The 12967-nt window shown below is 41.7% G+C and overlaps 1 protein-coding gene across 1 annotated transcript in view; it reads right to left on the bottom strand.

The window, feature by feature from the left end:
• Window positions 1-9434, bottom strand: part of mtmr7a (myotubularin related protein 7a) — a 30111-nt gene extending 20677 nt beyond the window's left edge. Inside the window, exons 1-5 of the mRNA XM_061901798.1 lie at window positions 9259-9434; window positions 8849-8968; window positions 5839-6001; window positions 1483-1640; window positions 1278-1406 (exon numbers count right to left, since the gene is read on the bottom strand). Coding sequence (XP_061757782.1) covers window positions 1278-1406; window positions 1483-1640; window positions 5839-6001; window positions 8849-8968; window positions 9259-9282 — 594 coding nt within the window. The 5' untranslated portion in view covers window positions 9283-9434. The remainder of the gene's footprint in view (window positions 1-1277; window positions 1407-1482; window positions 1641-5838; window positions 6002-8848; window positions 8969-9258) is intronic.
• Window positions 9435-12967: the final 3533 nt, after the last annotated feature.

The following is a 12967-nucleotide window of genomic DNA, read 5'->3' as shown; positions in this document are numbered from 1 at the left end:
CTCCATGGCGGCAAACAAACATTTTTTACAAGTATAATTTACCACTGGAGGACTAGTGGACGAGGAATAACTAGACACTACGCACCGGAGGATACAAAACAAGCATAGCAAATCGCTAAACTAGAGCGCTAGCATATAAAAAGAGGTTTCAAGTATCAGTATATGGTCGATTAGATCAATATTTTTCAATATCAAAAAATAGTTTTTAGTAGTTTATAATTATTTACATGTAAATAAGGATACAATTACAATTTATTATTGATATTGTCACCCCGGATTCCTGTGTTTTTGTCTGTTTATAAAATTGTGACCAAAAATGTGATTATTTAATGATCTTGAACATTTAAAATATTAGCATTGGTATGGCCAACACTGACCCTGTAACTACTTGTAATTGGATCGTTTCCCTAAAGTAGCCAAACCACAGAAGACATCGTTCTTAATACATTTTAACAGAAGTGTAGATTGATAATAGTTTTGAGTAAGATTGGGCATCGAGCATCAATGGGACACCAGGCGTTACATTCCAATTCACCCATCAATAGCACTCATCCCTAATACATTTTAAAAATTATGGTAAATATATGTAATCGGTATCTGCAAATTTCACTCATTGATGATTGGAACCAACAGTAAAACCCTGATCAGAACACATCTCTATCTTTAACTCAGGTACAACAGGAAATGCACTGTATAAATGTATTTTAATTAGGTTTTCGAAATTCAAGTGAATCTTTGTGAAAGTATACATCTGTGGAAAGAAACGTCATAACATTATATTTTCAAGTAAAGAGGATTGACATTTATATACGGTTTGAAAATAGCCCCGTGAGAATAGTAAATATTTGACCCTCCCTTTGAAAAGAATCAGAATCAAGAATCGCTGGGAACAGGGATCGGAATCATCCAAATACAAACAATTCCCAACCCTACATTTGAGAAAATACAACCAGATACGACACAATCTGTTAGCACATACATCAGCATCTAAATAAGGAGCCATTTTAACTTGTTATCATTTATAACTCAAATAATATTGTGGTATATAAATTATCATCACAAGAGGCGGCAATATATATCTCAATATAGGTTTTAGCCCATCCCTATTAGGTACCAGTATCAAATACTATTTAAACAATACCCAATTTCAAAAGCAAAAAGCCATTTCTCACAATTTTACATCCTCAGACTACTGTAAGAAAAGAAAAAAAAAAGACTGATAGTAGCAAATTAGTTTCTTGAAAATACTCAAAATGACACGCAAGCTGTCAACTTACATGATTGTCTTTGGAGTAGTACGACAGAGTAGGAAATCGACCTCTGCTCCTGAACTTGGAGCTTCCTGCGATGACCGAAGGAGTTGTTGACTCAGGGACAAAGAGTTCAGCAGGGTAAGTGTCACTCACCTACCAAAATAAACACAAATCAGTTATTGCATGATCCACAGTAGTAGGACTATGATGTGCCTGGTCACTTCTTCACCTTGTAGTGCCGGTTGACCGAGGAGAGTTTCCACAGGGAGTTTGGGAGTCCCATTCTGCTGTACTCAGCTCGGAGGTCCACAAAGTCCCATTCCTGTCCTTTCTCATTCTCATCCATGTTCGGTTTATAGGAAAAACAATACAGCTCCTCATAGCGCTCTGCAAGGTAACAATAAAGTTGTCAGATGAGGAGAAGCATCGCATCAGGCATGTCTGTGATGGGTGACACCAGAAACTTTCAGATCTGAATATCCCTAAAAATCATCACTAGCTATTAATTTGGGGGGTACTACAAATTTGGGTTATCAATCCAATACCATGTAGTTACACAGGCAGGCTGTACTGGTCATACCAGTGCTGATAAAACAGTCAAGATCATTGAACGATTAAATTTGTTATCATAATTATAATTGGACAAAAACTGAGGATGCTATGTCAATTAAATATTCAAATAATTTCCTTATTCTTTTTCATTATCGTGTTTTCCAGACTATAAGTCGCTACTTTTTTCCAATGCTTTGAACCCAGTGGCTTATAAAACGGTAAGACTAATTTATATATTTTTCTTCGCTAACAGCAACTAAGTTTTGTATTTAACAAATAGTTTTCATATTACACCTACGGAGACTCTGAAAAGGAGTGTTTTTGTTTGTGCAATGGCAACATATTTTGGACTAGTTTGTTCACTGCAGGTGCTTACGGTTGAAAATGTACTTCCTGTTTCGTGCCTTGACCCGGAACCGTGCATAGCATTTTATTATTATTATTATTTTTTTTTTTTTTGTCCTGTGCAGCTTTTCAGGCAAATCAAATTGTTGATGTAGATGCCCATATCGGCTGTACTAATTTACGTTAAAAAAGAGAAGTGTCAGTGTGGTATACTTCTTTTGTTGCCTTATTTGTGTTTGACTTTATTAAATGTATTTGTATTATCATTTGGTGCAGCAGGACGGGATAGAAAGAGAAAAAAAGGAAGACAGAGGGGTAAATTGTGGGGACCAGAGGGGGATAAGACAGAGAGACAAAAACAACAACAGAAAACACAGCAACAACAACAACATCAGCAAATACGATATGTAAAAGATTCTTCATTGATCACTCTGAGCAACAATTTAAAATTTTACAATATAAGAAGCTATTCATACTTCCTAAACTGTCCAAAGTGTCATGTAGAAAGAAGTGTTTTTCATGCGTATTTGTACATCCTATCGTAATAATGTAATGAAGCTAGTGTTCTTAGCAATAGCGAATATGCTAACACATTTACAAGTGTCTGTGTTAGAATAAATAATTTACAATGGCATTATTTTTGCATCGTTTCATTTTCGTAAATTCACCGTGGAGTTATTGAGTTTGTTTAGCTGATTGTAGCGCTGGCATTCGCAGCTCGTGGGTCCATAATAAGGACTTCTGTTTGTTTTATTAACCGTTTTACTGCCGTGTGACAGGCAACATTTAGAAACAATTAAGGTATGCAAACAAACATTTACAAATATCTTATTTTACAACTTATATAAAGCGGTGTCTTAAAATCCAGTCCAACAAATATATGAAAAAAAAAAAATGTTTCTTTTAAAATTCGGTGGGTGCAGCTTAAATATCGGTGCACTCAATAGCCCAGGAAATACAGTACATACAAGTTTTGAGCAAAATAAAGTAAATAGTGCAAAATGACTAAACATAAGAAAAAACTATAATTGGCTTGGATTTAAATCCTTTGTTCTTGCATTTAGACCTTCTGTGTCCAGGGACTTATTTGTCGTTGTGTCCTTGGGCAGGACATTTCACCCATGCCCCCGTTGCTGCTCACACTGGTGAATGAATGATGAATGAATGATAGGTGGTTGTCGGAGGGGCCGTAGCCGCAAACTGGCAGCCTCACTTCCGTCAGTCTACCCGAGGGCAGCTGTAGCTACAAATGTAGCTTACCACCACCAGATGTGAATGAATGATGGGTTCTCACTTCTCTGTGAGTGCTTTGAGTCTCTAATAATAGAAAAGCGCTTTATCAATTCTAATCCATTATTATTATTATTATTAATTTCTTGAGTTTGTAAACCAAACCGGCAAAAAATAGGATTTCATTATACTAAAAATGTTTGATCTAATCACTGTAGTATCGGCCATATACTGATACTATACTTGGTATCATTGCTGGCTTTGAGCATAGATTTTTTGCTGAGGCAAATCGTATTTTTCACTTTGAAATGTCCTAACTGGCGGGGGCGAACCTGAAGTCAACTTGTCCAAGGTTTTCATACATGATTTCACGTTGCTGACAAAAGTGGATGAGAACATGCTGATTCGAAAAGGTCCATATGAAAGAATCACATTACAGGCATATCCTGTACAGCTATTTAGGGGCCTGTATCAAATACCAGCTAATACGGATGATGGGGAAACAGGGGAGTACTTAGCAGGAGTTGAATGTATGTGTGTGTGTTTGTACATGTGCATGCGTGTGCGTATGTGTGTGTGTGTGTGTGCAACGCTCGCCAGGGATAATGTTACTGTTGTGTTGTTACTTGCTACCAAAAAAATAAAGTTGTCATTCTACAGGGCAAAACTGTCATCTTTTTTACGATTCAAATCTAGTCATTGCCATCACAGACGCCCGCCTGTGAGTATTGATGGACGGCAAAGCTCGAGACGTTCTGCTGTGTTGCCGTTCAGTAGCCGTTACGTATCTCGAATGGCAGGACCGACTTTATTTGATTATGCTCCTCTTGAAGGAAAAAACAACAGTTTGTGGTTCGCTATACTACAACTCCTCTTATCACATGGTTTTGCGTGGATTTGCAAGATTTCGTAAAAGGCCACGCTAGACGTTCCATGGTGTCGCCGTTCAGCAGCTGTTATGCATCCAGTCTAAATCCGGGGTTGTATCCCCCTACGATGTGTAGTGTAGCATGTTAAACGATTCCTTGTTCTCTAATGATAATAATACTTGTAAGAAGCAGTTTATTTGCCACCTTCATCATCCTGGCAGCCTCAGAAACGAGGATCCGTTCTCCTTCATCATTAATTTCTTCACCTTCTGGACTCTCTGAGCTTGCTGGACTCGCTGTCTGTGTGCATGCCAGTGACTGTGCAGTCCAAGGTGTATGTGGAAAAGCCTGGGGCAGTCTTCGCACTTAAGTGTTGCAGGTAAACAGGGAGGCAAAAGACGATGTAAGAACATCCATGATTGGTTGGTTGTTTACTATGATGAGTCACGATGGGTTGAGATTAGGCCAATCAGAGGCAAGATAGGGAAATCACAACAGACATCCCAAATGACGGAAAGAGAGTCGTAGGAGAGAAGAGCGATTTATATATTAAAAAAAACTAGTGGAAGATGGCAGAGGGATTCTCTTCTTTAGCTTTTTCTTTTAGCGATGTAGACCACGTCCAGGAAAACCACAATGTGTCTACTTGGCCACATTTAGACGAATGTATGCGTCTCGGCAAAACATACATTTCAGTTGTTTACCATTTAAGCCCAAATCCAAACTGTTCTCAAGTTGCCGAGCCGGGCGTATTTCGCACAAGAAATGCTGCCAAAAATGTACCATTTGCACAGCTATGTTATTCATTTTACGTAGAAAGAATATTTTTTTATTTTGTTTATGTTATGTAATTCTGTGCTACTTAACCAGTTTATTTTCTATGCTGTTAATACCCATCATGACTAACTGGTTAATAAAAGTGCCACTGACTGTTTACAGGACACTAGTCAGTCACTTCAATTTCAGTGAATCTCGCTCAAAAATGAATATATCTATATGTGTACTTTCACCAGAATATATATCAAATATCGAGTTCAAGTAAAAATATATCGAGATATACTTTTTCGTCCATATCGCCCAGCCCTACTTGTACGAAACAGTTTGTTTGTCACCGTCGAGGCAACAATTGGTGGAGGGATGTTAGCCGCTATCTCACTAACAAGGACGCTACATTGCATTGAGGACACGGCCGTTCGACGTTATGAAATTTGTATGTCACAGAATGTGTCATCCACATGCACGCATGAGAGTATTAAAAGCTCTGTAGTTGGCCAAATCTGTATAATTTATAATCGTATACTGTCTATATTGCGCTACCCTAGTGGATCCCGAGAAAGCTGAAATGGACAATAAATTATAATGGGAACCAACAGTCAATTTGCACGCAACAGAGAGTACAGCCTAAGCAGGGGTTTGCAATCTGCAGCAACTTGGCTATATTTATGGTGTAATCAGACCCATCTAGATACAAAATGCTACAAATGACACTTTTTTCAAATGTTTTCTATCAAGAAAAATGGGACCTTTTTGCAACATGCCTGCTTGGTAGAGGCAATAATCTGTGACGTGCTGGTGTGCAAGCATCTCACCTGGCTGGGCGAGGCGCTGCAGAGACACGTACACATCGTGGCATTCTCGCTCTTGAGGAATGACAAAATAAAGAACTTGGAAGTTCTTGCAGCGCATTAGGAGGGGGCATCCTGATGGTGTGGATGTGTGTTTCTCCACACCAAAAATCAAACTGTGAAGCACCTAAAACAAAAAAGTAAATAATCAGTCTGCTTTGAAATCCAAACAGGCAAGAAAGAGCTTGCTGGTGCTTTAATCCGGTGTTTTTCAACCTTTTTTGAGCAAAGGGATATTATTTTCATTGAAAAAATCCTGAGGCAAAAAAAGAAACGAAGTAGCCGATATTGACAATAAAAAGTCATTCTCGCAATTGTTGGATATAGATTTAAACCATAACCAAGCATGCATCCCTCTAGCTGTAGTCTCAAAGTAGATGTACTGTCACAACCTGTCACATCACGCTGTGACTTATTTTGAGTTTTTTTGTGTTTTTCTGTGGGTAGTGTTTTAGTCCTTCTCTTGTGCTCCTATTTTGGTGTTTTTTCCTGTTTTTTTGGTATTTTCCTGTTGCAGTTTCATGTCTTCCTTGAGCACTATTCTCCACACCTGCTTTGTTTTCACAATCCAGACTATTTTGAGTTGTGCGGACACTTTCCTTCTGTGTGGGGACACTGTTGATTGTCATGTCATGTACGGATGCACTTTGTGGACGCCGTCTCTGCTCCACACGTTGCAAGTCTTTGCTGTCGACCAGCATTATGTGTTTTGTTTACTTTGCAGCCAGTTCAGTTTTAGTTTTGTTTTGCATAGCCATGCCCAAGCTTCAATGCCTTTTCTTTTTGGCTTAAACATAAGATATCTTATTACCTGCACGCTGCTTCTCGCTGTCGTCTGCATATTGTGATCACGACACGACGTGTTCACGATATCTGCAAAGCAATTAGCTACCTGCTGCCACCTACTGATATGGAAGAGTATAATGTGGTTACTCTGCCAAGCTTTAGACCAGGGGTCTCAAACTCAGTTTACCTGGGGGCCACTGGATGCAGACACTGGGTGAGGCTGGGCCGGAAGAAAAGATTTCTTAAAAAAATCTAACATGCATTTTTCAATGAATTCACCTTCTATAAATGGCTTTCCTGCCCTAGCAACATACTTGCCAATCCTCACGATTTTTCCGTGAGACTCCTGAATTTCCGTGCACCTCCCGACAATCTACCGGTGCAACCATTCTCCTGAATTTTTCCCAATTTTCACCCGGCCGACATTATTAAGGGCTGCCGTGACTGCACTGCCTTTAACGTCCTCTACAACAGTGGTTCTCAACCTTTTTTCAGTGATGTACCCCCTGTGAACATTTTTTAATTCATGTACCCCCTAATCAGAGCAAAGCATTTTTGGTTGAAAAAAAGAGATAAAGAAGTAAAATACAGCACTATGTCCTCAGTTTCTGATTTATTAAATTGTATAACAGTGCAAAATATTGCTCATTTGCAGTGGTATTTCTTGAACTATTTGGAAAAAAATATATAAAAATAACAAAAAAAACTTGTTGAAAAATAAACAAGTGATTAAATTATGAATAAAGATTTCTACACATAGAAGTAATCATAAACTTATAGTGCCCTCTTTGGGAATTGTAATAGAGATCCATCTGGATTCATCAACTTCATTCTAAACATTTCTTCACAAAAAAAGAAATCTTTAACATCAATATTTATGGAACATGTCCACAAAAAGTCTAGCTGTCAACACTAAATGTTGGATTGTTGTATTATTTTTCCACAGTTCATGAACTTACATTCATTCTTCATTGAAGTATTATTCAATAAACATATGTATTAAGGATTTATGAATTGCCGCTGTTTTTAAGAATGTTTTTAATAAATCTCACTTGTTCCTTGGCATACCTTTATGTATCTCCAGGGGTACGCGCACCCCCAAAAGACGACTACTGCTCCATTACATGTCATTGCGCACGCTTTTATATCACACAACCAATGTGCCGGCTCTGTAACATGTTGTGTGAGACTTGTGGAGAACATCAGTGGCTGCAGGACGTACTTGTTCAACAGTCACACAGGTCACACTGAGGGTGCCGCATAAACATCTTTAACACGGTTACAAATATGCGCCACATTTTGAACCCACACCAAACAAGAATGACAAACCCTTTTTGGGAGATTTTCCGTACCCTAACACAACTTAAATACAAGAGAAAAAATACCCAGAACACCTTGCAGGGCTACAATATACAAAACCTCAACCGACGCAAGTAGGGAGGGCAGGGATGTGGGGGGGGTTGGTGGTAGCAGGGTTGTGTATATTGTAGCCCGGAAGGGTTAGGTCTGCATGGGATTCTGGGTAATTGTTCTGGTGTGTTTATGTTGTGTTACGATGCGGATGTTCTCCCGAAATGTGTTTGTCATTCTTGTTTGGTGTGGGTTCATAGTCTGGCACGTATTTGTAACAGTGTTAAAAGTTTTTTTACGGCCACCTTTAGTGTGATCTATGTAGCTGTTGATGAAATATGTCTTGCAATAACACACATGCGTACCACATGGCCAGATGCAACATACAATTGGGCTTGCACGCTGTCAGTTCAGGATGTAGGGGGCGCTAAAGGCAGTGCCATTACAGCACTCCCTGAATATTGTTGATCTGGTATAAATTGACAGGGGCTTCGAGAGAATTGATGCCCTGAAATTCAGGGGTCTCCCGGGAAAATTGGGGACGTTGGCAAGCATGACCCATCAAGCGGCGTTCATATTAAACTCGCGGGTCGCACATACATTAAATTGTCATATCAAAGCGCGGGCCGCATGTTTGAGACCCCTGTTTTAGACAGTACAGACACTCATTAACGGCACATTATTTACGGATTATAATTGTGTGCAAAATATTTTTTTAACCCAATTAGGTGAAATTACATAATCTCCCACGGCACACCAGACTGTATTTCACTGCACACTAGTGTGCCGCGGCACAGTGGTTGAAAAACACTGCTTTATTCAACATAAGTCTGCCTACCCATGTTTCATTGCGCATTCCATCACTCTCCACAAAGATGGTGTGAGTGGCTGTCAGGTAGAGGGTGCCCACGCTGCTTCTTCTGGGGAACACTCGGTCAAGCAGCCTCACCTTCTGCACCTGGAATATGCAAATATGGGATCAATCAATCTCAACCATCCTATTGCATGACGTCATCTGCAATCAGATCTGGCACTCCTGGAGCCTGAATTGTCTTACACTTAACCACTGCAGTGCACTTGACTGACACACACTGCAATACTCGTCTACGTGGCACTTAATGTTAAAGTCGGTATTATTATATCTAATATCTAATAAAACCTCAGTAGAGTGCTGGTGGCTTTTCGAGGGCTAGCGTCAGCGAGGGGCTGTAATGCGGAAATGATGACCACAGTCAGACTCTCGTTTACCTTTGGTAGTCGGATGTGCTCCATCAGCTTATATGAACACAAACACAGCGACAATACAATGACCACTGAAGGTGAACAAAGAGCAAACGTCACCAATGCGTCGGCAGTGGGTGGCACTCAGGTAAACACCGCCATTGTGGTGTCATTCGTGTCAATGAGTTAAAGGGCTCCTGAGCGGTGCACCGCTGGGTCCTAAAGCCGGAAATGTCACACAGGGCTCCAGGCAATTTAGCTCTGCAAAAGCAAAGATTGTAGAATTGATTACATGTGGAGGGCCAAATGGGACAAAATTAAATAAAATAAAATATGAAAACATACTTAAATGCGTTATTAATAATTAAAACGTATATATTAATCCAAAGACATGCACCTGGGGGATAGGTTGATTGGCAACACTAAATTGGCCCTAGTGTGTGAATGTGAGTGTGAATGTTGTCTGTCTATTTGTGTTGGCCCTGCGATGAGGTGGCGACTTGTCCAGGGTGTACGCTGCCTTCCGCCCGATTGTAGCTGCCAGCGCCCCCCGCAACCCCAAAGGGAATGAGCGGTAGAGAATGGATAGATGGATGGATACTAATTAGGTCACTAAATAATCAATTAAATCATGAAATAATTAAATCAGGGGCAGCACGGTGGAAGAGGGGTTAGTGCATCTGCCTCACAATACAAAGGTCCTGAGTAGTCTTGGGTTCAATCCCAGGCTCGGGATTTTTCTGTGTGGAGTTTGCATGTTCTACCCGTGACTGCGTGGGTTCCCTGCGGGTACTCCGGCTTCCTCCCACCTCCAAAGACATGCACCTGGGGATAGGTTGATTGGCAACACTAAATTGGCCCTAGTGTGTGAATGTGAGTGTGAATGTTGTCTGTCTATCTGTGTTGGCCCTGTGATGAGATAGCGACTTGTCCAGGGTGTACCCTGCCTTCCGCCCGATTGTAGCTGAGATAGGCGCCAGCGCCCCCCCCCCAACCCCAAAGGGAATAAGCGGTAGAGAAGGGATAGATGGATGGATACTAATTAGGTCACTAAATAATCAATTAAATCATGAAATAATTAAATCAGGGGCAGCACGGTGGGAGAGAGGTTAGTGCATCTGCCTCACAATTTGAAGGTCCTGAGTAGTCTTGGGTTCAATCCCAGGCTCGGGACCTTTCTGTGTGGAGTTTGCATGTTCTACCCGTGACTGCGTGGGTTCCCTCCGGGTACTCCGGCTTCCTCCCACCTCCAAAGACATGCACCTGGGGATAGGTTGATTGGCAACACTAAATTGGCACTAGTGTGTGAATGTGAGTGTGAATGTTGTCTGTCCATCTGTGTTGGCCCTGTGATGAGGTAGTGACTTGTCCAGGGTGTACGCCGCCTTCCGCCCGATTGTAGCTGAGATAGGGACCAGCGCCCCCCGCAACCCCAAAGGGAATAAGCGGTAATAAATGGATGGATGGATGCATAATTAAATCAGCAATTAATTTAAATATTACACCTGGGACGGCGTGGCGCGGTTGGGAGAGTGGCTTGTGCCAGCAACCTGAGGGTTTTTGGTTCGATCCCCATCTTCTACCAACCTCGTCACGTCCATTGTGTCCGTTGGTTTATTACCATGAAAAACTTATGCGGGTGTTACCATTTAGTGGTCAATTGTACGGAATATGTACTGTACTGTGCAATCTACTAATAAAAGTTTCAATCACTCAATCAGTCAATCCTTGAGCAAGACACTTCACCCTTGCTCCTGATGGGTGCTGGTTAGTGCCTTGCATGGCAGCTCCTGTCATCAGTGTGTGAAAGTGTGTGAATGGGTGAATATGGAAATAGTGTCAAATCGCTTTGAGTACTTTGAAGTTAGAAAAGCGCTATACAAGTACTGTATAACCCATTTACATGGCAGAGGGGTTAGTGCGTCTGCCTCACAATACGAAGGTCCTGCAGTCCTGGGTTCAATCCCAGGCTCGCGATCTTTCTGTGTGGAGTTTGCATGTTCTCCCCGTGAATGCGTGGGTTCCCTCCGGGTACTCGGGCTTCCTCCCACTTCCAAAGACATGCACCTGGGGATAGGTTGATTGGCAACACTAAATTGGCCCTAGTTTGTGAATGTGAGTGTGAATGTTGTCTGTCTATCTGTGTTGGCCTTGCGATGAGGAGGCGACTTGTCCAGGGTGTACTCCGCCTTCCGCTCGATTGTAGCTGAGATAGGCGCCAGCGCCCCCCGCGACCCCAGAAGGGAATGAGCGGTAGGAAATGGATGGATGTATATATATGTTTTATTTTTCCGTTCGGGCTCCAGTACTCTGGAATGCCCTCCCGGTAACAGTTCGAGATGCTACCTCAGTAGAAGCATTTAAGTCTCATCTTAAAACTCATTTGTATACTCTAGCCTTTAAATAGACCTCCTTTTTAGACCAGTTGATCTGCCGCTTCTTTTCTTTCTCCTATGTCCCCCCCTCCCTTGTGGAGGGGGTCCGGTCCGATGACCATGGATGAAGTACTGACTGTCCAGAGTCGAGACCCAGGATGGACCGCTCGTCGGGACCCAGGATGGACCGCTCGCCTGTATCGGTTGGGGACATCTCTACGCTGCTGATCCGCTTCAGATGGTTTCCTGTGGACGGGACTCTCGCTGCTGTCTTGGAGCCACTATGGATTGAACTTTCACAGTATCATGTTGGACCCGCTCGACATCCATTGCTTTCGGTCCCCTAGAGGGGGGGGGTTGCCCACATCTGAGGTCCTCTCCAAGGTTTCTCATAGTCAGCATTGTCGCTGGCGTCCCACTGAATGTGAATTCTCCCTGCCCACTGGGTGTGAGTTTTCCTTGCCCTTTTGTGGGTTCTTCCGAGGATGTTGTAGTCGTAATGATTTGTGCAGTCCTTTGAGACATTTGTGATTTGGGGCTATATAAATAAACATTGATTGATTGATTGATTGATTGATTTTTGTAAATTCCCACCACTTGTTTACCTGCATCTCACCTTTTTTGTAAGTTGGCAGACCCGTCAGCAATCCTGTTCTGTCTCCCTGTAATGTTTGTCTGATCTTGAATGGGATTGTGCTGAAAATTTTAATTACCACCCCCCTCGGGGATTAATAAAGTATGTCTAATTCTGATTCTGATTCTGATGTATATGTATATGTATATGTATATGTATATTCATATGTATATGTATATATATATATATATATGTATATACATATATATATATATATATATATATATATATATATATATATATATATATATATATATATATATATATATATATATACGACGGCGGGGCGGGACACACCATGGGCCGGCTCAAGATGGCTGGCCAGGAGGCGGAGTATGCAGCGGAACAAAGAGGCGGGGCGTGCCTGGAGTGACACCGCCAAAATCAAGATCAGGTGCGTGACACACACACCGATTCTCAATCTGCCTATCTCCTCACAGCGTTTAAGAGGAGAGAAGGAGGAAGGAGCGAGAGAGAGTTGGAGTGTCCACAGCGGAGCAGAAGCAAGAAAAAGACAACACAAACGAGCGAAGAATGAGCCCCAGGGGAAGACGACGTCACCGACAGCCTAAAAGCCAGCCGAGACGAGCAGCAGAGGAGGAGGCGCTGAAAAGTGGCCCGATCAACTTTGACGCAGAATCCTTATTTGAAAAAATAAAAGAGTCAAACCTGCTCGACGTGATGTCCTACCTAAATGGTCCATGCAACCCACACGGTGACGGCTGGA

This window comes from Nerophis ophidion, linkage group LG05 (genome assembly GCF_033978795.1).
Source record: "Nerophis ophidion isolate RoL-2023_Sa linkage group LG05, RoL_Noph_v1.0, whole genome shotgun sequence".
NCBI lineage: Eukaryota > Metazoa > Chordata > Actinopteri > Syngnathiformes > Syngnathidae > Nerophis > Nerophis ophidion.
The sequence above is the reverse complement of the archived record's forward strand: the minus strand, read 5'-3'. Positions and strand labels throughout refer to the sequence as shown.